The sequence below is a fragment of the Carassius carassius genome, chromosome 39, assembly GCF_963082965.1.
Source record: "Carassius carassius chromosome 39, fCarCar2.1, whole genome shotgun sequence".
Classification (NCBI taxonomy): Eukaryota; Metazoa; Chordata; class Actinopteri; order Cypriniformes; family Cyprinidae; genus Carassius; species Carassius carassius.
The window spans coordinates 2,620,612-2,648,286 of NC_081793.1; the positions used below are offsets into that span (position 1 = coordinate 2,620,612).

The 27,675-nt window shown below is 43.5% G+C and overlaps 1 protein-coding gene across 2 annotated transcripts; it reads right to left on the reverse strand.

Annotated features, from left to right (window-relative positions):
- Positions 1-703: 703 nt before the first annotated feature.
- On the reverse strand, positions 704-26,953 carry aldoab (aldolase a, fructose-bisphosphate, b). Of its 2 annotated transcripts, none has more exons than XM_059530418.1 (7): positions 26,796-26,953; positions 17,537-17,653; positions 15,799-16,065; positions 15,549-15,709; positions 7,038-7,296; positions 5,657-5,856; positions 704-991 (listed from the first exon to the last, which is right to left on the reverse strand). In XM_059530418.1, the coding sequence occupies exons 2-7, from the start codon at positions 17,646-17,648 to the stop codon at positions 896-898; spliced, it is 1,095 nt and encodes a 364-aa protein (XP_059386401.1). In that variant the 5' UTR covers positions 17,649-17,653; positions 26,796-26,953; the 3' UTR covers positions 704-895. The 2 variants fall into 2 exon arrangements, with proteins under 2 accessions (XP_059386401.1, XP_059386402.1); XM_059530419.1 differs by having other exon boundaries at positions 17,537-17,648; positions 26,796-26,943.
- Between the last annotated feature and the right edge of the window lie 722 nt (positions 26,954-27,675).

Below are 27,675 nucleotides of genomic sequence, written 5' to 3' on the forward strand. Positions count from 1 at the left end.
CCCTAAGCACATTTTAGCCCCCAGATCTCATTACGAAAATGTGCTGTGAAATGTAACGTTTAACATTTTAAATGAAATACCCTCATTACCATAATACAGCATTTTTATTTTATATCATTTTTTAATATTTTTAAAGTCAAGGATTAAAGGCAGGATAAGAAATACTAGATAGATGTGTACATCTTTTTAGAATAATATATCATTTTGTCGTCACTGATGGCCTTGTGGTTAGTGTTTCGACATATAACGTCTCAAGGACCTTTGCCTATCCCACTTCCCTCTTTCTACCCAACCTTTCCTGTCAGCTCTCTACTAGCCTCTTCCATTAAAGACATAAAAAGCCCATAAATATATCTTTAAAAAAATTAATGTGAGTCAAATGTTATATTCTCTGGAAAGGTTTTGTAAAATATTAAAACTGCCATTAAAACGCTAACAGATAGCTTTTTTCTGAGCTTTCTTTTTCTTTCTGGGAAGTTTTATAAAAATTGGATTGGTAAGTCTGAGATCTGAAACCACTCGAGTGCATAGTTTAATCAAATAATTATTGAAATCATTAAATGTAAAATTCATCAGTGGTTTGGTTCATTGGTTCTTTATTCTCTTTCAAAACATCAAGTGAAAAAGAAAACAGATGCAAAACTGTACGGATTGCAGTCACAAAAATAGGACAGATCAGTAGAATGACAGCATGAAACAGGCACAGACTGAATGATTTTATCAACTGAGTGGTCAGTTACAATGATACTTATTTTCTTTGACATCATTCTCAAATGACAGTTAAAAAATAACTAAAGGAGTAACAGTGAGTCTAGATCACAGATATGATGCATCACACTGTGAACATGAGCAAACATCCGGTTGAGTCTGCGGAAGTGTGGTCACTTGTGTTTCTTCAATAAGCATGGTTGGCCACAAACAGAGACTCGCCTGCCACTGCTCCGGTGTCTCCTTTGGAGACATATTTTCCAACGGCTGCTGCGCTGTTGTTCTGTAGATGAAATTGACTCACATTAGATTAGTGAAAAACAGGAAATATGAGATCATGGATGCCAAAAATGTTAGCACATATCCTCTGTTACACAGGACTGCATTTTGTTCATACTGATGGCAATTCTGTGGGACTCAACTAGTTTGACATTAACGTTTGATGTTTAAAAGAGTGCAACATCTGAAAGTAAAAATCTCATTCATTTTTTTTCCCATACATTTTTAACTCTAACAAACCTTTAAACATAACGGACCTATACTATGAACTACAAGAATGTTTATTAATGGCATACGCTTTTGTTGACACCATGAGTATTTTTTTATATTCATGTTTAACCGCAGTATTTATCATGATTTAGAAGAGAAATCTCCACCAACCAGAGAATCAAAACAAGTAAAGTCATGCCAAAAGAACACTAATCACATAATGGAGTCACTTTCCCTACCTACTTAAATTACTTAAATTTTTATGGATGTCTGCGTAATTCGCAAAAAAAATAAAATAAATGAATGTAAATTATACTGGTTCAATATAGAAAATTTACATTTAAATTAATAGTTTAATATTTCTCCATCATATTTGATTTGGTTATGCCATTCTCAATGCTTCATGGTAATGTAGTTCCCTTCATAGGTCACTTCGGTGCTGCGGTGACGTCACCACGTATGGGAACACCTTCGATGTGACGAATGTCTGAAGCCCTATACCATCCCGCCAATCCTATTGGCCAAATAGCGCGTGGCACCGCCCATGCATGCGTACGCATATATATACCTGGTGCCGTGCGCCATTTACCTCAGATTTCATTCCTTCAGTAACCAAGCGAATCTTCTGTGCCCTATTATCTCGCCTTCAACACCGATCATCACGAGCAGTATACTCCTCTCCACGGACACGATGAGTTTCAGAAAGTGCAAAGAGCCGTGTACCAGGTACATCGTGAAGGGGGACACTCATGACAGGTGTGTAGTTTGCCTAGGCTTACAACACGCACAGGCGGTGCTTAGCGGCCTTTCTTCATGCCCCCATTGCGATGGCCTGCGGCTCAGAGTGCTGCGCTCGAGGGTAGATGTTTTCTCCGATGTCACCATGTCTAACCCCCGCCATATCACTTCTGCGACTGCCGAGGCACCGCACGAGGTGATAGCTTGGGGTGACACGTGTGGCATGGATTTTGAGGACAGCTCAGCGGTGGAATATTCTCCACATCGCTCACTCTCCCCTACCCTAGTGCAGAGGAAAACTTTTATTGAGCCTGTCGTCTTTTCCTGTGAGGATTTACGGCCCAAAACGGAGGCATGTAGCGCCATCTCCTTCGGTTGTGACCGCCATGATGACGACGTTCTATCCACTGTGGCCTCGGGGTCTGAGGACTTCGCGTGGCGTGTTTCCCCCTCCTACAGTGAGCTGTTGGATGTGGTTTTACCGTGCGGTGGGTACATTGGGGCTGGAATGGGAGGTTGAGAAGGCCGAGGCCCAACCTTCTTCAAAGCTGGACGACCGTTTCTTGACTAGTCGGACACCTGCGCAGCCCCGGAGGCCTTTACCTTTTTTCCCGGACCTCCACCAGGAGGTTTCGAGGTCCTGGAAACAGCCGTTTTCGGCACGGATTACGAACGCTGCGGCTGCGGATTTCGCCACCATTGCTGATATGGCGGACCATGGCTATGCAGCGATACTGCTGGTGGAAGAGACTCTCGCCGAGCACCTCGCGCCTAATTCGGCCGTGGCGTGGAAGTCTCGCCCCCTCCTTCCCTCTAAGGCGTGTCGAGTCACGTCCAGTTTAGTGGGGAAATCCTACATGGCCGCTGGCCAAGCGGCTGCTTCGCTCCATTCTATGGTGGTCCTTCAGGCCTACCAAGCGGAGCTGTTAAAAGGATTGGATGAAGGGGAGGGTATTACACCTGAGGCGGTAAAGGAACTACGGCGGGCAACTGATTTGGCGCTTCGTGCTACCAAACATACTGCTCGAGCAGTGGGCCGTTCCATGGCTGGATTGATCACGGTTGAGCGCCACCTCTGGCTGAACTCACCGACATAAAGGAGAAGGATAAATCTTTTCTCATGGACGCCCCTGTTTCCAAGGACGGTTTGTTTGGAGAGGCTGTCACTTCAGTGGTGGAGAAATTCAGGGCAGCGAAACAGCAATCAGCCGCTTTCCGCCAGCTGATTCCCTGCATACCCAGGGAGGTTGAACGCTGACAGGCGCCCGCGCGTTCTCGCTCAACCTCCTCTCACTGCCAGCGAGTAGCCTCTCGGGAGGAGCCTTCACCTATGGCGCCCCCCCCCCCGCAAGGACTGGGGCCCTAGGGTTGTTCCACTGGCTCAACAACGCCAACGTAAGAGGTTGAACCTGAGTTCGACGGCCAACGCCTCTCGTTCTCAGGCACCGAACAGCAGCTCCTGATCCTTTTGCTGCCTGCCAGGGACTGTGCCCTCCGCTAGAGAGCGCTGTTGGACCGCTTTCGCGCATCCAACACTCTCATTGCAGTCCCCACGCTCAAACTCTGACTGTCTCGCCGCAAACAGCGCCTCGAATAGCATTGGAGCGAACTGTAACGCTAAACGCTCCCTCAGACACTCTGCGCAATCCAGCTTTCAGAGCTCGAGGGGCGTTTCAAAGGGTCTTGCACGAACAGCCCATCATGACGGCTCGCACAGCCGCCGCTTTGTCGCTAGCGGCAGAGCCCGATGTTCAATCTGTTAGCCTAACTCCTGCCGTGGACACGTTTCAGGATTACGCACAACGAGATGCAACGACTATTATGCATACACTTCCCCTGTGCACAAACACGGCGAGTTTTTCGTGCCCGGACATTTCAATGTGTGTGACAGCGTTGCAGGAAACGGACATTTTGAGACCGCTAATATTGTTTCGGGCCGCGTGGGAACGCTTGCCCGGCATTTCTCAATGGGTGTTACGCACAATTTGTCACGGATACACCATTCAGTTTCGGAAAGGCCCACCCCCTTTCCGCGGAGTTCTCTCCACGGTGGTGAAACCGATGGATATAGCGGTGCTGAGACGGAAGATGTCAGCTCTACTGAGCAAAGGGGCTATAGAAGAAGTACACCCCTCTCAGATGGAGTCAGGGTTTTACAGCCGTTATTTTGTGGTACCAAAAAAAGACGGCGGATTACGACCCATTCTGGATTTACGCCATCTGAATCTTGCACTCAGGCCGAGCAAATTCAAGATGTTGATGGTAAAGTCTATTTTGTCTCAGATTCAACCAAACGACTGGTTTGTCATGATCGATCTGAAGGATGCATACTTTCATATTCAGATCATCAAGAGACACAGGAAGTTCCTCAGATTCGCTTTAGAGGGCAAAGCGTATCAGTACCGCGGTCTTCCCTTTGGCTTAGCGCTAGCTCCCCGTACTTTCTCAAAATGCATGGACGCAGCTCTGGCCCCGTTGCGGCTCTGGGGCGTCCGTGTTTTAAACTATTTGGACGATTGGCTGGTGTTTGCGCAATCGCAGACTCAAGCACACTCTCATGTGGAGCAGGCTTTATCCTCTGCTGTGGCGGAGTCTGGGGATCTGAGTCTTTGCCCTGTGAGAGCTTTAAAGACTTATGTGGATCGTACCGCCCCATGGCGTGAGTCTGACCAGCTGTTTGTCTGTTTTGGACATAAGAATAAAGGCCATGCTGTTACGAAACAGCGCATGTCCCATTGGCTGGTGGAGGCAATATCCTTAGCCTATGATGCGCGCGGGCTCGCTTTGCCCTTAGGAGTAAAAGGTCATTCCACGAGAGCAGTGGCTTCTTCTCAAGCCTTTCTCAGTGGATCTTCTATGGATGATATCTGTGCTGCGGCAGGCTGGTCCTCACTGAGCACTTTTATCAAGTCTTACAGTCTGGATGTGAGGATGGCTCCTGGCTCCCGGGTTCTCTCCGCTTGAGCAGATGCTTCCTTGGATCCCAGCTATCAGGTACGTCAGGCGTTATGGTATAGCAGTCCCATACGTGGTGACGTCACCGCAGCATCGAAGTGACCTATGAAAGGGAACATCTCGGTTACGTATGTAACCTTGGTTCCCTGAATAGGGAACGAGATGCTGCGGTTCTGGCCGTGCCATACCTTGATAGCTTTCTTCTTCTTCAGTCATGAAATCTGAGGTAAATGGCGCGCGGCACCAGGTATATATATGCGTACGAATGCATGGGCGGTGCCACGCGCTATTTGGCCAATAGGATTGGCGGGATGGTATAGGGCTTCAGACATTTGTCACACCGAAGGTGTTCCCATACGTGGTGACGTCACCGCAGCAACTCGTTCCCTCTTCAGGGAACCAAGGTTACATACGTAACCGAGATGTTCTTAAAAATCGCCTCATATATAGTTGGTGTGTACATGGCTTATGACTCTTTCAAGAAGTCTTCATGAAAAAAAAATCCTTTATAAAAAAAAAAAAAAAAACAGAATTAGTAAACCGCTTGTGGAACAAAGGCTGCTAAAATGTGACCAGCTGTACTGTATATACAGCTATGTAAAGTGTGATTTTTTTTTTTTTCCAGTGGACTGCCATACTTCATCAGGCTACCAGGTCTAAACAAATACAATTTCTAAATCTCTAGTGAAACTGGCAACACAGATAGTAAATGTTCATTTACAAACTCTAAATCAATGTTTCATTGTGTAAAGGTTGTTTTACGTACTATGGCTCTCTTGACAAATTCCTCCTGGCAGGCCTTGCCATTCTCCTTCTTTCCCCCCCAGGCTTTCAGTGCGGAGGCTTGCAGGGCACGACCGTAAGAGAAGGTTAGGGCCCAGGGTTTGATTAGGGGACACTGGTTAATGGCACTCAGATTGATTGAGGCCTCCTCCTCACTCTGGCCTCCGGACAGGAAGGTAATGCCTTTTAGAGTAGAAGATGGTAGACATTGGAGTTGTGATCTTCCCATCAAACACATGTTGAACTAAATGATGTATAGATGCAATGCGTAAAAAATAAATAAAAATCTATATATTTTTAAATATGAGGTATAGTAAAAGGCTTTTTTGATATAAAAATGGCAAATTGTCCCTAAACTGTAATCCAATTTTAGATTAGTTAGAAATTTCTATTTATCTGTATTAATGTTCTTTTCACCTTTTTGTGTATGACCTAATGAGGATACTTTTATGAAAAAAAAATTAAAATAATCATATTTTCTCTGGATGTCAGGATTTTCAATTTTAAAATAGTTAATTTATATGTTTGCTAAGTAATAATGATTTTTTTTAACAACAACAATCAAATTTGTGCAATTCAGATTGCACATATACAGTACAAAGATATATATATATATATATATATATATATATATATATACATATACACATACAGTACAGACCAAAAGTTTGGACACACCTTCTCATTCAAAGAGTTTTCTTTATTTTCATGACTAAGAAAATTCTAGATTCACACTGAAGGCATCAAAACTATGAATTAACACATGTGGAATTATATATGGAATTATATACATAACAAAAAAGTGTGAAACAGCTGAAAATATGTCTTATTGTACGTTCTTCAAAGTAGCCACCTTTTGCTTTGATTACTGCTTTGCACACTCTTGGCATTCCCTCTGATGAGCTTCAAGAGGTAGTCACCTGAAATGGTCTTCCAACATTCTTGAAGGAGTTCCCCGAGAGATGCTTAGCACTTGTTGGCCTTCTGTCTGCTGTCCAGCTCACCCCTAAACCATCTCGATTGGGTCCAGGTCCGGTGACTGTGGAGGCCAGGTCATCTGGCGCAGCACACCATCACTCTCCTTCTTGGTCAAATAGCCCCTTGATGCCTTCAGTGTGACTCTACAATTTTCATAGTCGTGAAAATAAAGAAAACTCTTTGAATGAGAAGGTGTGTCCAAACTTTTGGTCTGTACTCTACATATATAGGCTTTGTGGGAGTAACACGGAAATTAAGATTACTTCACTGCATTTTATTCTGAAGGTCTCATTCCTACAACCCTTCAATACTGTGGCCATTGATTATTCCGAAGTGCCATTCAAAGGGCGATTCATCAGAATGCAGCAATAGTGAAACTGACTCACCGGGAACGGCAGGGGGAACAGTGCGACGCAGGGCAGTGACAGTTGCCATGGCAATTTCTTGAGGGGCATACTTGTGGGAGCTAGAGTGACCAGCGGTCACCATGTTGGGTTTCAGCAGGGTTCCTTCCAGGTACACGTGGTGGTCTGAAAGAGCCTTGTACACAGCTGCCAGGACCTTCTCAGTCACATACTGGCACCTCTTCAGATCATGGTCACCATCAGGCAGGATTTCAGGCTCCACAATGGGCACAATTCCATGCTAAGAAGACAACAGCAACCAATGTGTGTGCATTGTGACATCTAGCATTCGCTTTTATCCAAAGCAACTTACAGTGCATTCTGGCTATACAATTTTATCAGTATGTGTGTTCCCTGGGAATTGAACCCATCGCCTTTTGAGCTGCTAATGCAATGATCTAGCACTGAGCCACAGAAATACCTTTTTTGTGACACCCTGCATATTTAAATGAATGCAACAAAATACAAATAGTCATGCAAAAAAAAAATAAAAAAAAAAATAAAAACCCTTTTAATACATGTTCTTGCTATGTCAACAAATGGGTTTAAAAAAATTACATAAAATATTAACTATAATTATTAAAGGTAATTTTAACACAAAGAAACACTACGCTCAAATGAGAAAGTATTCATAACAGTAGTCTATAAAAAATGTTTTAATTTTTTATGTTGTCCCATTTATTGTATTTCACCATGTAATGGTGCTAATGATGCTAATCTTATAAGAGAATCCTCACACTCATTGGGGGCTGCCTTTGGATACAATAGTGGCATAGTGTTGTTTGGTGATGTGATGACTGAAAATTAGACAAATGGAAAACGTACTCGGTTACTAACGTAACCTCGGTTCTCTCTAGAACCCCATGTAAAGCGCCGTGCGCAGGGATCACACACCAATAAACCTGGAAGCAATGCCCAGGATTTACAGTGCACAGTCACCCGAGGGACTCACAAAGAGTCCAGGACAGGAGGGGGTGGGGGAGCCCTCCGTCCCATATCTAGCAGCACCCGTAGATGCGGCAATATGACATCACACAGTCGAGGCAAGCCCTGACCAATGTGGCAATGTGGGTCTTACGCAATACTGCCCATATAACAGTCGACAGCGCATAACGCTCACGAACTCAGAGTTCCCATCAGGGCCCTGATTCGACTATACCGACAGCAGCCTTGCTTGCAAGACGGGAACCTCCAGGTTATAGAGCCTGATAAATGTAGACCATGCCCACGACGAGGCGACGCCCCTTGTGGAGTGTGCTCCGACGCCCAGTGGGCACTGAAGGCCCCTGGAAGCGTAAGCTAACGCTATGGCGTCAACTATCCATCTGGATAGAGTCTGTCTCGAAACAGCCATTCCCTTGGAACGTCCACTGAACGAGACAAACAGCTGCTCAGTCTGTCTACAGACAGCGGAGCGAGACACATAAGCTCTTAAAGCCCTAACAGGGCAAAGAAGACTCGAGTCTCCATCCTCTCCTGACACCGACAGGGCAGACAGGGCAATAACCTGAGCCCGAAATGGTGTGTTGAGGGACTTCGGCACATAACCATGCCTAGGTTTGAGTATGACCCTTGAGTCATTAGGCCCAAACTCCAAGCACGACTGGCTCACCGAGAGCGCATGCAGGTCACCCACACGCTTCACTGAAGTGAGAGCCAACAAGAATACTGTCTTGAACGACAGATGCTGGAGGCTAATTGTTTGGATAGGCTCAAAAGGGGGACCCTTCATGGCCTCCAAAACCGCCGCGAGGTCCCATATAGGGACTGACGGAGGTCTGGGAGGATTCAGCCTCCTAGCTCCCCTAAGGAAGCGGATGACCAAATCGTTCCTTCCTATTGACTGACCGAGCGCTGTCTCAGAAAACGCTGTGATGACCGCCACATAAACTTTGAGCGTGGATGGGGCTCTGCCCTTATCCAACAGCTCCTGTAGGAAGGAGAGAACCTCTGTCACCTCACAACTAAGGGGTGAACATCCCCGAGCTGTGCACCAGCTGGAGAACACCGACCACTTCGAGGCATACATCCGTCGTGTCGACGGAGCTCTAGCCTGAGTGATGGTATTTAGCACTCCCACTGAAAGATCAGCGGGTAACCGTTGAGCGCCCACACATGGAGGGACCACAACTCCGGTTGAGGGTGCCAATCAAGCCCCCGGCCTGCGAGAGGAGATCCCTCCTCAACGGCACTTGCCACGGGGCAGTGTCCGTTAACTGCATCAAATCTGGGAACCATGGTTGGTTCTTCCAAAATGGTGCTACAAGCAGTATTGAACATCCCATTTCCCTCACCCGTTCTATCACCTGCGGAAGGAGGGAGACGGGGGGAAAAGCATAAAGCGGGCAGCACGGCCATCTCATTGACAACGCGCTTTCGTTCTTGGAAAAGAACGCAGGGCAGTGAGCGTTTTCGTGGGATGCAAAGAGGTCCACCTCCACCCTGCCAAATCTCTCCCACAACAGCCGGGCTGTTTGCGGGTGTAGAGACCATTCGCCCGTGGGAATGTTGCTTCTGGACAGCCTGTCTGGACCCAGATTCTGTAGCCCAGGCACATGAACTGCCCTCAGCGAGCGCAAGTTGCGCTGAGCCCAAACCAGGAGGCGTTCCGCCAACCTGCACAGGTTTCGGGACCCGAGACCGCCCTGGCGATTTATGTAGGACACCACAGACATGCCGTCCGAACGTACTAAGGCGTGGTGTCCCTTGATTCGGGGACAAAAGCGTGTCAGCGCGTTCTCCACTGCCAGCATTTCCAGACAGTTGATATGTTGGAGCTTTTCCCATTCTGACCACAGGCCAAAGGACAGTCTGCCCTCGAGCAGCGCTCCCCATCCCGAAGTGGAGTCGTCCGTCGACACCATCTTCACTTTCGAGGAAGTCCCCAGGCTTACACCTGATTGGTACCAGTAGTTCGATGTCCAGGGTTTCAGGGCTGTAACGCAGCTCTGATTGATCCTGAGATGCAGCCGACCAGGTACCCGCGCTCTCAGCCAGAACTGCAGGGGGGCGCATGCGGAGCAGGCCCAACTGAAGAACTGGAGATGCTGAGGCCATGAGACCCATCATCTTCTGAAATTCTCTGAGCGAAACGGTCGCGCCGCAGCGAAGAGAATTCACTGCGCGCTGAATGCCCAACGCGCGCTGTGGTGACAGCCGCGCCGTCATGGAACGTGAGTCCAGAGCTATACCTCGTCTGACTGGGGTTCAGCGAACTCTTCGTCCAGTTAACACTGAGACCGAGTTTCTCGAGGTGATCGAGTAAAATGGCCCCGTGTTCCACGAGCTCCGCTCGTGATTGAGCCAGAATCAGCCAGTCATCCAAATAGTTCAGCACTCGCATGCCTCTGAGTCTGAGAGGAACGAGCGCTGCGTCCACGCACCTCGTAAATGTACGAGGAGCCACGGACAAGCCGAACGGCAGGACTGTAAACTGGTATGCCTGGCCCTCGAAGGCGAATCTCAAGTATCGCCTGTGACGTGACGCTATCTGTATTTGAAAATATGCGTCCTTCAGATCTATTGACGTGAACCAGTCTCCTCTGCGAATATGCGCGAGGAGTTTCCTGGTTGTAAGCATTTTGAAACTGCGTTTCGTCAATGCTTTGCTCAGCTGTCTTAGATCCAGTATGGGTCTGAGACCCCCGTCTTTCTTGGGCAATAGAAAGTATCTGCTGTACAGCCCCCCCTCACTTTGAGCTTGAGATACAGGCTCCACAGCCCCTCTGCTCAACAGTTTTAATATTTTGGCTCGAAGTAGGTGTGCTACTTCTGTTTTGACCGAAGTTTCGATGCGCGCTAAAAGCGCGGAGGGCGTCGAAAAAAACTGTAGCGAGTAGCCTCCCTCTATAACAGGGGTCTCCAACCTTTTTGTGAGTGAGGGCTCCCTGAAGGGATAAAATAGTCTTGAGGGCTACTTGTTTGATATAGACACACACACACGCACACACACACACACACACACACACACACACACACACACACACACACACACACACACACACACACACACAGTTTCAAGTTTTGAAAAATACAACAACAAACAGTAATATTGTTAAATATTATGACTATTGAATATATAATTACCGTATATACCCGAATATAAGACAAGTTTTTTTGTCCTAAAAATAGGCGTTTTTGTCCTAAAAAATGGGGGGTCATCTTATATTCGCGATATAGACAAAATCACGGGGGGAAAGGGAGAAAGAACAATGGCATGAATATGAAATAGTGACTGAATGATATACTTTACATACTTGCATGTAAAATTAGAAAAGCAACATAATATCTGTGTTTAACTAAATTAAAACGCTGCTCCTCTGCCGCGCGATACGCAGAGAGAACAAGAGAGGTGCGCGCAAGAGACGCAGAGCGAGCGAGAGACAGAGAGGTGCACGCGCGCGAGACGAAGAGCGAGCGAGAGAGAGAGAGAGAGGTGCACGCACGAGATGCAGAGAGAGAGATAGAGAGACGTGCAGATTCTAAATATTTTAAATTATTGAATTATTTTATTATGTTTTAATGGTATATGAAATGTCACCAATAGTTATTTTCTCATTTTATAACATTATCATAAAAAAAATTGAAAGATTACAATTCAGGCTATTTATAGAACGTGCTCGGCGGGCGACTCAGAGACTCCACGCGGGCTACCAGGTGCCCGTGGGCACCATGTTGTAGACCACTGCTCTATAATGTCTAGCACCCAATCCGAAACCTCTGGAAGCGCTGACCATGCGTCTGCATGAATGGCTAGGGGTTGGATGCAAAGCGCGCTCTGTTGGCTGGGCAATGGCAGCGCTTCGATGTGCTCTAACATGGGCGTTAAGCCTGTGACATTTGAGGCGGGGAGCGCGCTGATCAGAGCGGGCAGATCGCTCGTCCTCGACCCCCTCAACGAAGTGAGGGAGGGCTGAGCGGGTCCTGTGGGACTCGTGCTGTCTGTGAGTAATTGTGGGCTGTAAGCGTGCACATTTACTGCTTTAGACTCGCTGTCTGCCTGGGCAGAACGAACGTGCACGGGTTTCGTTTTTACAGAAACCACATGACGCGTGTGACATAGTGTTTGTGGGCACTGAGGAGTGGGCACGTTTACTATGCAGTGCGCGCGATTGACTTGAGTCGCTTTTATGGGCGCGAGCCCTGTGTGAAGGGCTGTGCTTATATGTGGAGATGTGCACTGAGCAGTGGGCATCGTCACTACATTTATAGCACCATCGGCCGTGGCCGGGACACCAGAAATTACACCTTTTTCGGGAAATATCTGGGTAGCCGTGATAACGGTTTTTGTGTGCAGGCAAGCGGGCAACAGCGGCGCGCTTAGGTGAGAGTTCGGCCGCGGCGACTCGTACACCGGCGCTTTCCTAGGATGTCTTCGGGGCTTCCGCCCTCACCATAATCCTCTGCCGTGGTCCACGTGGTGCGGGGCGACGGCCGGTAGAGCGAGAACGGGGTCTCGAGCTGCGTTGCGTAAGCTGTTGTGATAACGGCTTTTGTGTGCAGGCAAGCGGGCAACTGTGCAGGCTTGCGCGTTGCAGAAAATGCTGAGACAGTCACAACTCCTGAAACTGAAACAGAGGTGCGCTTGGGTGAGAGCTCGGCCACAGCGGAACTCGTACACAGGCGCTTCGATGAAGCAACAGGAGGCGGGGGGTGTGGCTGAGAGCTTTGCGAGGCCGGTCTAGCACGACTCGCTGCAGAACCGGAGCGCTTGCCATGTCTGAGAGCGTCAGCCCTAGATGCCTCTCAGCCACCGTAGCGGAAGCCATAACTCGTCCCATGGCTTGTGCAGCAGATTTAGTAGCGAAGCACTCCTAAAATCCACGAGACAGATAGCCTCATGTCCCATCTCGTCCAGTTTACAGAGGAGATCACCCTGGAATATCTGCAGCCATCGTGTGTAGTGCAGACGCAGCCTGCTCAGCAGCAGAAAAGATTTGCGTGAGCAGAGGTGACGTCATGCGGCAGGCTTTAGATGGCAACACCGCTTTCGTCTGCCGTCCAGCAGAGGGCGGACAAAGGTGCGTTGCTATCGCCTGTTCCACCGGTGGAAGTGACTGGTAGTTCCTGTTTTTAGCATCATCCAGGAGAATGCTAGTGAGACAGACAAACGAGTTCACTCTGAATATGGAGCGTTCCAAGCCTTCGCCACCTCTTCGTGAAGCTCAGGAAGAAATGAGGCGGGCTTTGAGAAGTACGCTCATCCGAAAGGAAACTACCATCCAGCCGGGAACGAGAGGGGGGGGCGTTGGTGCAGACCACTCGAGGCCGAGACTCGTCGCGTCCAGCGTGAGCACTCGCCTTGGCTCCTTCTCGATGTCAGCTAGTTTGCTGGGCTTCTGAGATCCTCGGAGCTCGCCCTGCCCTCACTGCCCGAAGCTAGCAGAGAGCACGTGTCCTCTTCCCCCGACCGGCCCTGAGATTGACTTCCTCGGACGACGCAGCGGCAAACAGCGGGCGCTGCCCATCAGGAAGCGATGCAGGGGAGGCCGGTGAAGCAGGGCGAACTGGCGAGCTCGGTTGAGCTGAAGACGGTTCCGGAATCCGCTGGAAGCGGCGCTTTTACGGTGCCTCAGCGCAGCGGAGAATGCAGGCTCAGAGAAAAAGGCCAAGCGAGTCCTCAGAGTCACCATGGCAACAGCTCACAGTGAGGGCATCCGCCGTCAGCGAGCGCGAGCGCTCGATGATCTTCACCCAGGCAGGAGACACAGATGACTTACCGGTCTCCCTCGCTGAGTGGGGCTCTGACGAGCCGCAAGAAGGCATCTTAAAAAAGACGCAAGCTCTTTTACGAGTGTGTGTCGCAGGGCATAAAGAACAGTTGGATATAACAGAATTGAAAGGATATGTGCGCCGGAACGTGCAGCAGGAACGGCAGTGGAAGGCGGCGAAGGCCAGCAGTTTCAGAAGTGGCTTGTCCCGCTGAGATGCCTATCAGACGGCGCTTGCTTCCTTCGTGATCCAGCGATGCATGAGCATCGCTGAAGAGATGAAAAATCAGGTGAGTCAGCCTTTTCGAGCTCCTTTTATAGGGTTGGGCCACACCCGTTTCGGCGGGAAGTGGCATGAAGGGCGCGAAGCGCCCTTATTGGTCTGATGTTGCATCAGCCTGCGCTCGATAGGCTGTGCAGTTGCCGTAGAGCAGCCAATGAGCGAGCGAGCCGTCTTGCCTATGGCTGACTTTTCCCGTAGTGTCTGAGCTAAGACGCAGTACGAGAGAACTCTCGTAAGAGAACACTTATTGTCGTGCTTTAATAATATTCTCCATGTCAGAAAATATTCTGCCAATGCTATTCCATCTCCCGTTAGTCGCAATAACTATTTTGCACAAGTCAAAAATCACTTTGAGCAAGTGTAAAAATGTTCTTCCGGTTTTTATATATATATACACACATACATACATATATATATATATATATATATATATATATATATATATATATTTTTTTTTTTTTTTTTTAATTTATTTTTTTTTTTTAAATAATAATCAGAATACTATTAGTCTGATTATTATTAGTCTGTGAGCTGAAACTATGTAACCGGGTAATTCATAATATCATTCAATTTAAAATCAATCAAGGGTTTGGCTGATTGGTTCATTACTCTTTTGCAAAATATCTAGTGAAGAAAAAAACAGATGCAAAACTGTACATGTTGTAGTAAGAAATTATTCAACCAACATGTTTCCATCTCCCATTATTCGCATAACTCTTTTGCAAAGTCAAAAACCACCATGAGCGAGTATAGAAACTTAAATTAAGATTCTGATGTGCTACTTAAAAATACAGAAACATAGCTATTGTGTAGAACATTCTCTGAATCTCAGTATTATCAATGTAATTTACATAAAATTACACTGATAGTTGTTACATTAAACTGAGATAAGCAATGACAACCATTAAGAAAGTCTTTTTTTTCTTCTCTCTAAAATTTCACATTTACACTGATTCAGGTCTATAGATGGCAATGTAGCTTTAAACACCACTGTGTTAATGGTATTTAGAGTAAATAAAGAACAGCCATGCTAGCGCTAACTAATGAACTACTCAATGCACTTTTAAATCATGTTGATTAATCTTTTCATTCATGTCACATCAGTTATTTTGCTTATTTTTACGCCTGTGCAGTTCATAATAATATTAATGGCATTCTATTTTGTATCCGTTTTAAAGCATTTTTGGACACGAAGCATAAAAGTAAACATTCATAAACAATTTTGGTATTTATAGTTTTCACCTGACGTCACACCCATTGCAATACTCTGGAGGCTGATGTATATGGATCGCAAATGGCCATGACAGATCTTTGCTCTTTTTCCTTTTGAGAAGTGATCTTAATAACCAAGACTTGAAACAATTGGAAAATTTATTGCGCAGCTGCAGTTTTATGGTTGGTTTTTGCACCGGTCCTTTGACTGAAAACTATGAATTCTGCTCATAGTGTTATGTGTTATGTCACCACTGGATGTCCAAAGCAAATTGGAAAGTGTCTCACCATCTGGCAGATGCTGGCATAGCGGGCAAGTACATTGGCATTCTCAATAATAGCAAGATTGGATGGAGTTGTGGGGGTGATCTTCAACACGCAGCGCCATTTAGCAAAGTCAGCACCATCTTTTTTATACTGAGCGCAGCGCTCGTACAGCCCATCCAGACCTGAGATGGATATGCGTGAACATTTGTGAAAAGAGAGAATGACATTCATAAATTAAAGTTAAAAGGATATGAAGAAACATCATCTATACCCTGTGTGGTTGTTTCTCCATTGGTGCCAGCCAGAGGTACCACACCCTTGTCCACCTTGATTCCTACCACCATGCCTCTCTCCTTAATCAGCTGAGGGAAAGGCTTGCCATCATCAGTCTTCTGATAGAGAGTCTCATGGAAAAGGATGACTCCTCCAATGCAGGGCAGGATGCAGTCATCAGCGGTGAAAAGCAACTGACGGTACAACCTCCTGTTCTCCTCTGTGTTCTCAGCGTTGATGCTCTGGAAGCGCTTTGCTACGCTGCCTAGAGTGACCACATGGTAAAAAGAAAGCCAGTGAATAAGGGAAAAATTGTCCAGTTGGGTGAATTATCATTTTGGAAGCAAGTGAGTGTTTAAGTCCCAGCCAGCAATGACATGTGGGGCCCAGATGAGGGCTTCATGGGCTGCAAATGTGGGCCCCATTATGGGCTTGCACCCGGGATCCATATCGGGTCAAGCCGTGGAAGCCCAGACGTACTAAAAGTGGAACCTGTAAGGGTACTGCATGGGTCTTAATTGGGCAATTCATGTCAGACTCATTTGGGCCCCAAATGGCTCTAAAGTGGGTTTGCACCCAGTATCCAGCCTTGGATGCCCAGATGGGCTTTAAAAGGGATCTATAAGGGTGTTATGTGGGATCTTAACTGGGCAATTCATGACAGAATTGCCCCACCTGCCTAAAGGGGTTTACATTTATATTACATTTATTAATTTAGCTGATGCTTTTATCCAAAGCAACTTACAAGTGCTATTTATGTCAGAGGTCGAACGCCTCTGGAGTGTCTTGCTCTTGCTCAGGGACACATTGGTGTCTCATGGTGGATTCAAACCCAGGTCTCCCACACCAGAGGTATGTGTCTTATCCACTGCGCCTTAATCCACTCTTATCAAGTGGCTTGCACCAGGATTCAACCATGAATGCCCCTATGGGCTTAAAGTGGGCTCTGTAAGGATCTTTAAACCGATACCAATATTTACCGACATTGAATTTTAAAGCCAATATCGGCCAATAATATCGAGCATCCCTAGTTGTCTAAATATGTGTTTCTGCCCCAAGGGACAGGAGTCTGGGACTGGACTATTATTAGAAGTGTTACGGTAGACCTGCAACCTTTCTGAGAGTCCACTAATCATCATAATTTAACACAGCATAAACTTTGACCCATATTTTGATGTTTTTTTTTTTTTTTTACATTTTTGGGAAGTTACATTTTTTATTTTCTGCACAACTAACAAAAATGACTGATGGATTGTTTTGGCAAAAGATCTACATGTATGTGATGTTTGTTCTTTGGTGACTAGCGTGACTTGATATGTATTGAGTTACAATTACTCAATCTCAACATGCTTGTTTAGCCTACATGTAGAGTTACTTCAAGTTACTAAAACTTGTTCAGTAAGTAATTGCATAACTCAATAGACCTACATAGATACTTTGCGCCTCTGCCATGCAGGACCCATGTGTTCCCAGTTCAAACCCAACTTAGCACATAAATATGCCATGCAGGACCCATATATGTGTTCTCAGTTCAAACCCATGCCCAATTGGCCCATGCCTGTCCCTTATGGGCCCATGTAATCAGCTCATATGGGCTTCCTATGTAGGACCCATACTACAAAACCTACATGGGACCCGCTGATTTCACCCAGCCAAAGCCCATGCCCACACAGTAACCATGGAACCCGCAGTTAATCCATTTGGGCCCCACATGTCATTGCTGGCTGGGAGTGTACCTGTGGATTCATCAGCTGCAAGAATTCCCTTTCCAGGAGCAACAATTCTCTGAGCAATATCGCTCAGCTCTTTCTTCTGATCAGGGCTTAGGAATGGATATGCATGAGGCATCTTTACTGGAAAGAGGAACGAGAAATCAGGAACAAAGCAGATGGTAAAGTACTGCAGAATGAATCTGGTACTGTCACAGCTGGCTTTGGGTTTGTCTTTTATTTTGTAATCCCACAGTTATGTTACCTGCTTTTTGGGGTGCGTTTCCCAAAACCATGGTGGCTAACTAAGTTGGCAACATTGTTGGTTGTAATGCAATTTCCCATTGCCAACCAACTAAGTTGCTAACAGGTAAGCAACTATGGTTTTGGGAAACGCACCCTATTGGTTGTTTTTTGTCATGTGTTTCTCAGTACTGTTTAGTCATTAGTCAATCATTTTTATTGTTCACAGGTGTTCTTTGTTCAGTCATTAGTCTTGTGTATAAATAGTCCTCATGTTCAGTTGTTCCATGTTCAGCTTTGTATTCTGTTTGGTGCATTTCTTGTTATTTTCAGTCATTGCCAATTTTTTGTTTTATTGAAGTTGGGTTCTAATGTCTGCACATGGGCTCTGTTCAACTTGCTTGCATTGGACTTGTTGCAGAAAGCTTGACCAACAATGAACCCACCAGTTGCCTTGCTACAAGGTGTGTTTGACTTCATGCAGTGCTGCTCAGCCCAATCAGCAAGAGTAGCTGCTTTCAATCAGGGGTGGAATTGAAAGCGGAGATGTCAAGTCGGACACTTTCTGCACTGGTAGTAATAAAGTTCAAGTAGTATTTAAATATCAATAAAGTGGGGGTATACATTTTTTTTTTAATAAAGGTTGCTCAATATAACATTGCGCCTACAGTAAAAAGTGTTTATTTTTCTAAGAACACCGATTTGTGAGCAGAATTGAAGATGTGAAGGCTGATTTATACTTCTGTGTTGGACATATGACACAGCCTCTGCACTGCAGGATGTGTGTACGTTTTTATTTAGTGTGCAGTGTCCATGGGCATGTTGCTTGTGTAAAACCTGCAAACCATAGCAAAAGCTGAAGCAGCTAGTGGGAGAAGCATCAGCTGTGATGGTGGCAAATATCAAAGAACCGATCATTTATATAAAACTACAAAAAAAGAGATAATTCTTTCAGTTTCCACAAGGACTTGGCAGAACAACTGTTTGTTGTGGATAACAAAGTGATGCAATACTACATTTTATAAGATACTTGTTCTTTGTTTTGTTTTATATTGTAGCATTAAAATATATTAAAGTGCAAAACACACAAAAATATAGCTGCAAGCAGCGATACCGGAGCCAAGCCCTGAAGGGCATTAGCCCAGAGCAAAGAGCGGGAAGAAGAAAAACAGCAGAAATGGACCATACATCAGGACAACAGATCAACCTTAATCACCCTGGATTCGAACCCATGACCTCACCGGCTTGGAAGCAGGGCCTTAGCAGAGTTAGCCACATTAGTTGATGCACAATTGACAAGCCACAGAAGAGATGTTAAGGTGTAAGAATGATCTCTCAAAAGCCCGAATTAGCATTTTAGCCAGATTAGCATGTTAAACTAAAAAATGCTAACTTTGCTCAAAGTTAACCAGATAACTCAAGAGACCCATTAGAGTGAATAGAAGCGTGTTAGCATGTTAGCTAATTAGCAGGGTAAGTTAACTAGCACAAATCAACTAGCGTGAATATCAAAAATTTGTGTAGTCATTTCTGTCAGGCCTGGTTTTGAACAAAATTTTGAACAAAATTGAACAAGATTTCAGGGAGGAGTAGCGAAAAAACAGCTTTTCATTCAATTCAATATGGCGGACAGAAACCATGTTGGAAAATGACAAATGAGACATCATCAGATTCGGCATAAACCAAGGAATAAAATGACATAAAATAACAAAAATCGATCAACATTTACAGAAGTTATAAGGGGGTTTGCAAGAATCGTTATATCTCTTGACCACTAGTTGGCGCTGTCTTCCAACTTCCGGGGTACCTCCGGCACATAGTGTTGATAATGCCTACCGATTTTTGTGCAGATATGTCCAGTAGTTCAAAAGATATAGCAATTTATGACAAAATTTAAAATGGCGGACAGGTGGTCTTGACAAAATTGACATCCACAGATTCGGAATGATTCAAAGAATCCATAGACACCAAGATCATAATTTTCTGAAGAGTTGTTCAGAAGTAATAAGCATCAACACCCATAGGTGGCGCTGTTCCCAACTTTGTCATGGATCCCCAGATCATGGTGTAGATGATGGGTACCAAGTTTGGGTTCGATTGATTAAAGTTTGGCCGAGATACAGCATCTTAACCGGTTTTACATCCACATCTTTAAGTTCACAGCATCATAACTTTTTTTTCACTAGTGTTCAAAAAATTCCGTTCAGTCATTTCTGTGCGGCTCAGTCCAAAGATCATCTGAGCCAAATTTCAGAAGAATTGGACCAATTTTGAAGGAGGAGTAGTGTTTAGACTGAATACTGTACTTTTCAAAATGGCCACTACTGTAATGGGTGGAGTCTTAATGTAAGGTATGGAATGGAATCTCCATGAAGAGACAAAATAGATGTATTAAATTTTATTTTCATAGAATTATTGGTTCAAGAGTTATTAACGTTTGAATGTTGAATTTTTGGACTGCTGGTGGCGCTATAGAGTTGGGCCTAGAGACCCCAAAGTTGGCCAGATCACTAATAATGGCCATCTCTACAAGTGTGCCAAATTTCATCATTTTCCTATGTTCCATTCATAGGGCTGCCATAGACTCCCATTGGACGAAAATAATAATAAAATATAGCTGCAAGCAGCAATACGGGGCCAAGCCCTGCAAGGCAGAGCAAGCAAAAGCCGCTGTAGCCGCAATGCGGAGCCAGAAGAGCAAAACATCAGAAATGTAATGTACATCAGGCACAGCAGGTTCTGTAAGCACATCAATTACAGCATTTAAGTACCAACAGCAGTGCGGAGCCAGAAGAACAAAAAGAGCAGAGATTAAATATACATCAAGCACAGCAGCACAGTGAGCATTTAAGCACCAACAGCAGTGCAGAACCGGAGGGAATTTAAATGACAACTGTATACACAACTTTAAAGTCTTCCCACATGGGACTCGGACCCACGACCAGAATGGTTCGGGATTCTAGATACATGGTTTTGCAGATTGCGCCACTCAGAGGACATACAATCACAAACTGCAGAGGAGAGGTTCAGTGTAAGTATGAGCACAAAGAAGCAAGTTAACCAGATTAGCATGCTACGCTAAAATGCTAACGTTGCTCAAACTTAACCAGATAGGTCAAGAGACCCATTAGAGTGAATAGAAACGTGTTAGCATTTTAGCTAATTAACATGCTAAGCTAACTAGCACAAATCAACTAGCACAGGCACGGTCAGCTTCGGAGCTGTACATGTCAGGAACGGGAGTGAATATCAAAAATCTGTTCAGTCATTTCTGTCTGGCCTGGTCTGAAGTTCATGTGATAAAATTTTGAACAAAATTGAACAAAATTTCAGGGAGGAGTAGCGAAAAAACAGTTTTTCATTCAATTCAATATGGCGGACAGACGCCATGTTGGAAAATTAAAAATGAGACATCATACGATTCGGCATAACCCACGGAATTAAATGACATAAAAATAACAAAAAATTATCAATATTTACAGTAGTTATAAGGGGTTTTGCAAGAATCGTTATATCTTTTGAACACTAGGTGGCGCTGTCTTCAAACTTCCGGGGGACCTCCGAGACATGGTGTTGATGATGTCTACCGATTTTTGTGAAGATTTGTCCAGTAGTTCAAAAGATATAGCAATTTATGACAAAATTCAAAATGGCGGACGGGTGGTCCAGGTGGTCTTGACAAAATTGACATCCTCAGATTCAGAATGGTCTAAAGAATCCATAGACACCAAGATAATATTTTTCTGATGAATTGTTCAGAAGTTATAAGCAAAAAAGTGCATTTTTGGTATCTCAACACTCATAGGTGGCGCTATTCCCAAATTTGGCATGGACCCTCAGATCATGGTGTAGATGAAGTGTTCCAAGTTTGGTTTCGATTGATCAAAGTTTGGCCGAGATACAGCATCTCAACCGATTTTAGGTCCACCTCATTAAGTTCACAATTTAATAACTTTTGAACAAAGACGAAAATCAAAAATCTGTTCAGTCATTTCTGTGCGGCTCAGTCCAAAGATCATCTAAGCCAAATTTCAGAAAAATTGGACCAATTTTGAAGGAGGAGTAGTGTTTAGACTGAATACTGTACTTTTCAAAATGGCCGCTACTGTAATGGGCGGAGTCTTAATGTAAAGTATGGACTGGAATCTCCATGAAGAGCATGTTCAGGTGTACTAAGTTTTATTTTCATAGAATTAGTGGTTCAAAAGTTATTAATGTTTGAATGTTGAATATTTGGGCTGCTGGTGGCGCTATAGAGTTTGGCCTAGAGACCCCAAAGTTGGTCAGATCACTAATAATGGTCATCTCTACATGTGTGCCAAATTTCATCATTTTCCTATGTACGGTTCATAGGGCTGCCATGGACTTCCATTGGCGGAAGAAGAAGAAGAAGAATAAATATAGCTGCAAGCAGCGATACGGGGCCAAGCCCTGCAAGGCAGAGCAAGCAAAAGCCGCTGTAGCGCAATGCCGAGCCAGAAGAGCAAAACATCAGAAATGTAATTTACATCAGGCACAGCAGGTTCTGTAAGCACATCAATTATGGCATTTAAGCACCAACAGCAGTGCGGAGCCAGAAGAAAAAAAAGAGCAGAAATTGAATATACAAGCACAGCGAGCATTTAAGCACCAACAGCAGTGCAGAGCCGGAGGGAATTTAAATGACAACTTTATATACAACTTTAAAGTCTTCCCACATGGGATTCGAACCCACGACCTCTCAGGTTTGGGACCAGTGCCTTAGCAGAGTGAGCCACATTAGTTGATGCACATTAGGCATGACACAAAAGTGAGGTTAAGGTTCGAGAATAAACTCTCAAAAGCTTGAAGTGAAGTGACATTGGGCCAAGTATGGTGACCCATACTCAGAATTTGTGCTCTGCATTTAACCCATCCGAAGTGCACACACACAGAGCAGTGAACACACACACACACACACACACACACACCCGGAGCAGTGGGCAGCCATTTTTTATGCTGCAGCACCCGGGGAGCAGTTGGGGGTTCAGTGCCTTGCTCAAGGGCACCTCAGTCGCGGTATTGAGGGTGGTGAGAGAACTGTACATGCACTCCCCCCACCCACAATTCCTGCCAGCCCAGGACTCGAACCCACAACCCTTCGATTGGGAGTCCGATTCTCTAACCACCAGGCCACGACTTCCCCCAAAAAGTAGTAGCATTTTAGCCAGGTTAGCATGCTACGCTAAAAAATGATAGCTTGCTCAAAGTTAACCAGATAGCTCAAGAGACCCATTATTGGAGTTAATAGAAATGTGTTAGCATTTTAGCTTATTAGCATGCTAAGCTAACTAACCCAAATCAACTAGCACAGGCAGGGTCAACTTCGGAGCTGTACATGTCGGGAACGGGAGTGAATATCAAAAATCTGTTCAGTCATTTCAGTCAGGCCTGGTCTGAGGTTCATGTGATAAAATTTTGAACAAAATTGAACAAAATTTCAGGGAGGAGTAGCGAAAAAACAATTTTTCATTCAATTCAATATGGCGGACAGACGCCATGTTGGAAAATTAAAAATGAAAGAAGAAGAAGAAGAAGAAGAAGAAAACTAACAGATACAATAGGTGCCACAGCCCCTTCTGGGCTTGGCCCCTAAAAACTAACAGATACAATATTTGCCACAGCCCCTTCGGGGCTTGGCCCCTAAAAACTAACAGATACAATAGGTGCCACAGCCCCTTCGGGGCTTGGCCCCTAAAAAACGTACAGATACAATAGAGGCTACAGCCCTTTGGGCTTGGCCCCTAACTAAAATACATATGGAGGGAGGGTACTAGCAGACCAATCACAGTGCTTGGAGTCTGTGTAGATTTGACGTGCAGTGACATTTTTGGAGAGGTGCACATCAGGCTATGCCGCAGACTGCACATACTACGCACAACCTATGGCATAGTTTTGATCCAGAAGTATAAATCAGCCAACATGTGTCATTGTTATGTGGTGAATTTGGCCAATTGTTAAACAGCTGTGTCATCATCAGCGCTCTGCAGTCACTCTGAAAAAGCTGTGACATATGAGTCAGCTTTTATGTCTGAAACATGACAGTATAAATAAAAAAAAAGACATGACCACAAAACCCAAAACCAACTGTGACAAAAGATAAAAGACAAACACAAAACCCAGATCCAGCTGTGACTGGTATACTGATGGTCTCAGATGATATTGTGGAACTTTAAATGTACTGTAAAGTACTAATTGCTGTGTCAGTCATTAAACAGATGGTTGTTTCCAAACAGGTTTCCTGATTACTTCCACAATCATTTGGCCATTGCTCAGTCTAACCGATAATTCTGCCCTAAATTTTCTCCACTGGTTTAGTCAGAGCTGGGCTGGAAAATGAAGCTATCAATGGAGTGTTGCAAGGATTATGTTTTTTTTTTAAGGTGAACCCATTTGTTAGCATTATCCTGGTTCCTTTGACAAAATCCAATAGTATTTTCCCATTGGCTTTTGGATTATTAGTGAAAATAAACTCTGTGACCAACAAAGTTATGTTTCTTAAATGTTTTTATTTTTAAATTTTAATATTCTATACAAATAATGCAACTTTTGGAGCCTCAATACAATTAAAATTCAAGTAAAAATTCATTTCATTTAATCATTTAAACAATCATTTCATTTAATAACCATGTTAGTTATCATTTAATAACCATGTTAGTTGATCTATAATGCGCACTGGATGCTGTTGTTTGGATCTGTCAGATTAACATCACGTAAATTCACCCATTTCTCCTGAAATACATGACATTAAGTGGCCAGTGAACTTGGAGAAAAACAGAGTAAAAAAGTTTATAGTTACGCGCACAATATGTGTTTGATAGCAATAACATAGACAATGACATTGTCATTTTAATTGAAAAGATAATTTTTTCAGCTTTCCATAGAAATCAGTGTGTATTTAACAAAAACTTTTCCCCCTACCTAGTACTTAATTGAAATGTCTATTTAAGTGTCTGAAACCTAAAATAAAATGTGAAACAATGAACAGTTGTGACGTATGAAAAAATTCTAAAGTTAATTAGCATAGCTTATATAGGACATCATCTTGTTTTAGAGAAGTTCATGTTTTAATAAACATCCGTAAAAAAAGGCTTTACACCTTAATATTATATATTACTTAGCTAGTTTTAGATTGAAGTTTGCCTTCTGTGTAAAAATAATATTCGTGGGTATATATTTTTTTGTACTAAAAATAAGCTTCCGTTTCATAAACTTGGTACTGATAACAGCTTAACATTACTTACCACTGGGGTCTTTGCTATTATATTCCAATATCATTAGGCCTCAATTAGCTATAGATTAAGAGTTGTTGTTTTAGCTGTGTTTTCATGTTGTTAAAATAACATTCTGTTCCGTAAATGCATTGTCTGCTGGTTTATTTAGCCACGCTTTAGGTCAACATATTAAAAATGGCAAGAATACCATGTCAAAGAAAATCAAACAAGGATAGTAATGTGTTGTAGAAGATATGATCCACGAAAATCATACGGCATTGAACTCTTGGCTGTTATAGGAATTACTATAATTTCCTTTTTGGATTTAAATAACAGCTAAATCATCAATGACCCAAAAGGGATGTTGTGATGGGGAAACGTTTTACAGATAGCGCTTTTTTTCCACCCATATTTAAAAATACTGTCTGCTATCGTCAGGTTTGCTTGCCTTGAAAGATAAGGTCCTCTTTTTTTTATTTTAGAGAACTTCTGCTTTTCTTTAATATAGTTTTAAGGGGTGGCATATGCTGCGACAACATGCTTAACTTGTACTCTTCCATCTGTATCTTTTTTTATTTTTCATTTCCTCATAATGACTGTCACTTACTCCCACTTTCTGACACCCCTCAAGAGCTCTGTAAGCATAGGGCTCGAGGAGGCCTACTCTCATTGTTGACCTTTATGTGAAGAATGTAGGACAAGCTCTTTTCCTGCCCCCCCCCCCCCCTTCATCATACCCCATCTACCGTTGCCCTTTTTGACATTACTGCCTAAGAGTTCAGACTATATATAAACTAGCTTCTACCAGCTGCCCTGGTGTTGACGTGCTGTTCTAGCACAAGGGTACATCAAAATGCACACACACACACACACACAATATAATATAATATAATATAATATAATATAATATAATATAATATAATATAATATAATATAATATAATATAATATAATATAATATAATATAATATATATATATATATATATATATATATATATATAATACAATTATATATAACATATGTATTATTTTATAACAATTATAATGAGCCACTGGTTAGAAAATCTAAATATAAAATTATATTAACATGAAAATAAAACTAAACTAATAAAACTAAATAAAACTAAACTAAAAGTACAGTTGCACTGACCTTTGTAATATCGGACTGAAGGATGCCTGCCCATTCAGTTTTTCAACACTAATTAGACTGTTTTGAATCTTTACAAATGAATCATTTAGACTAGTTTATCTCTGAATTACTAAATGGCTTTGCTGTGTGTATATCATTAAAATCTGCTGACCAATGTTGCAATTCTGCAGTAGTTAGACATTTTTATCATTCAACATGTTGATCATGTTTGCTCCAGCGGTGCCAGTATTATTAGTGAGAGACAATACTAGTATGCTGCGAGATTCAAATTGAAAAAATTATATATTTAACAAAAATTATTAGCAAAATTAATATTGGTGAATTGCTTTAAAACATTAAGCAGATCTTGCTCCTAAAAGTCATACACAAAAGAAGCGTTTAGATATATCTAACACCACCAGTAAAATCAGTAGCAGTATGTGCTATAACAATTATTACAATTCATTATGCTTAGCACTGCTGCAGTTCTGAGTGTTGTAATCAGGAAGGAACTCTTTCTTCCTCCTCCTCCTTTTTATTTTGAAGTGTTTTGCTCTGCTGAAGCTATACAGGCACACTGTGCTATTTATATTGTTAACTTAGCACTGTGATACTGTAGCCTTTTAATATCAATGTCCAGTTAAAAAGGAATTCAAAATGCATTTAAAACAATTTAACTTACCTTTCTTGCTGTAAGGAGCACAGACAAAATGGAGCTACACTTGAAGCGAGGGAGAGCGAAAGAGAAGGGGAAAGAAGAAAAGATATACCACAGAACAAGACAGTTGCCTGACAGATTGGCCACTGTATTTATCCAGCTTTATGACCCCTCACATTCAGCTGTCCAGCTAAAATTAGCTCTATCCTGACACTGGAGAAGGGTAGCAACATTCCCAAACATGCAAGAGAGCCAGGGCGACCCATAGAAGAGACTGTGTGGAATAAAAAGCTTTACAGTTGAGTGAGCCCTCGTGCAAACATGTTAAAGAGTGCATGGAGATGTTTAAATTGGGAGAAATGCAAAGAAGTTAGCTAATATAAACAAGTTTCAGAAGCAGCACACACTGTTGTTGGACATTTCATCTGACAATAGCACTCTGACCATTGACCTTTGGTGGCTTTTAAACAGTCACAGAGCTGGTTGAGCCTTGCTGAAGCTAAGTCTGTTATTAATAGCCTTGGTTTTGTTGTTTATAATAGAAATAAAGGTTTTTTTTTCAGCAATTTTTTTGGGATGTTACATGTATGTATAAAAACATATGTGGGAATCCATGTATTGTTTTAAACTTTAAGATTGAACTAGGGCCATTTCCAAACTGTGATAGAAGAAATGTTAATGATTAAGTGTTTGACAATGTGAGCAGAATAAAAAAAGAAAGACAGGAAGACATAAAGAAAGAGACACATAGAAGACAGAAAGTGTGAAAGACAGTTTCAAAGCTGTCCTCCTTTGCAACCTTAAAAATTGCAACACCTCATTTCATATATTTGCACGCCCATGGTTTAACAATAAATGGTGCACTTTTACGGTTATCACTTTTAAGGTACAAAGGCCAATAAAC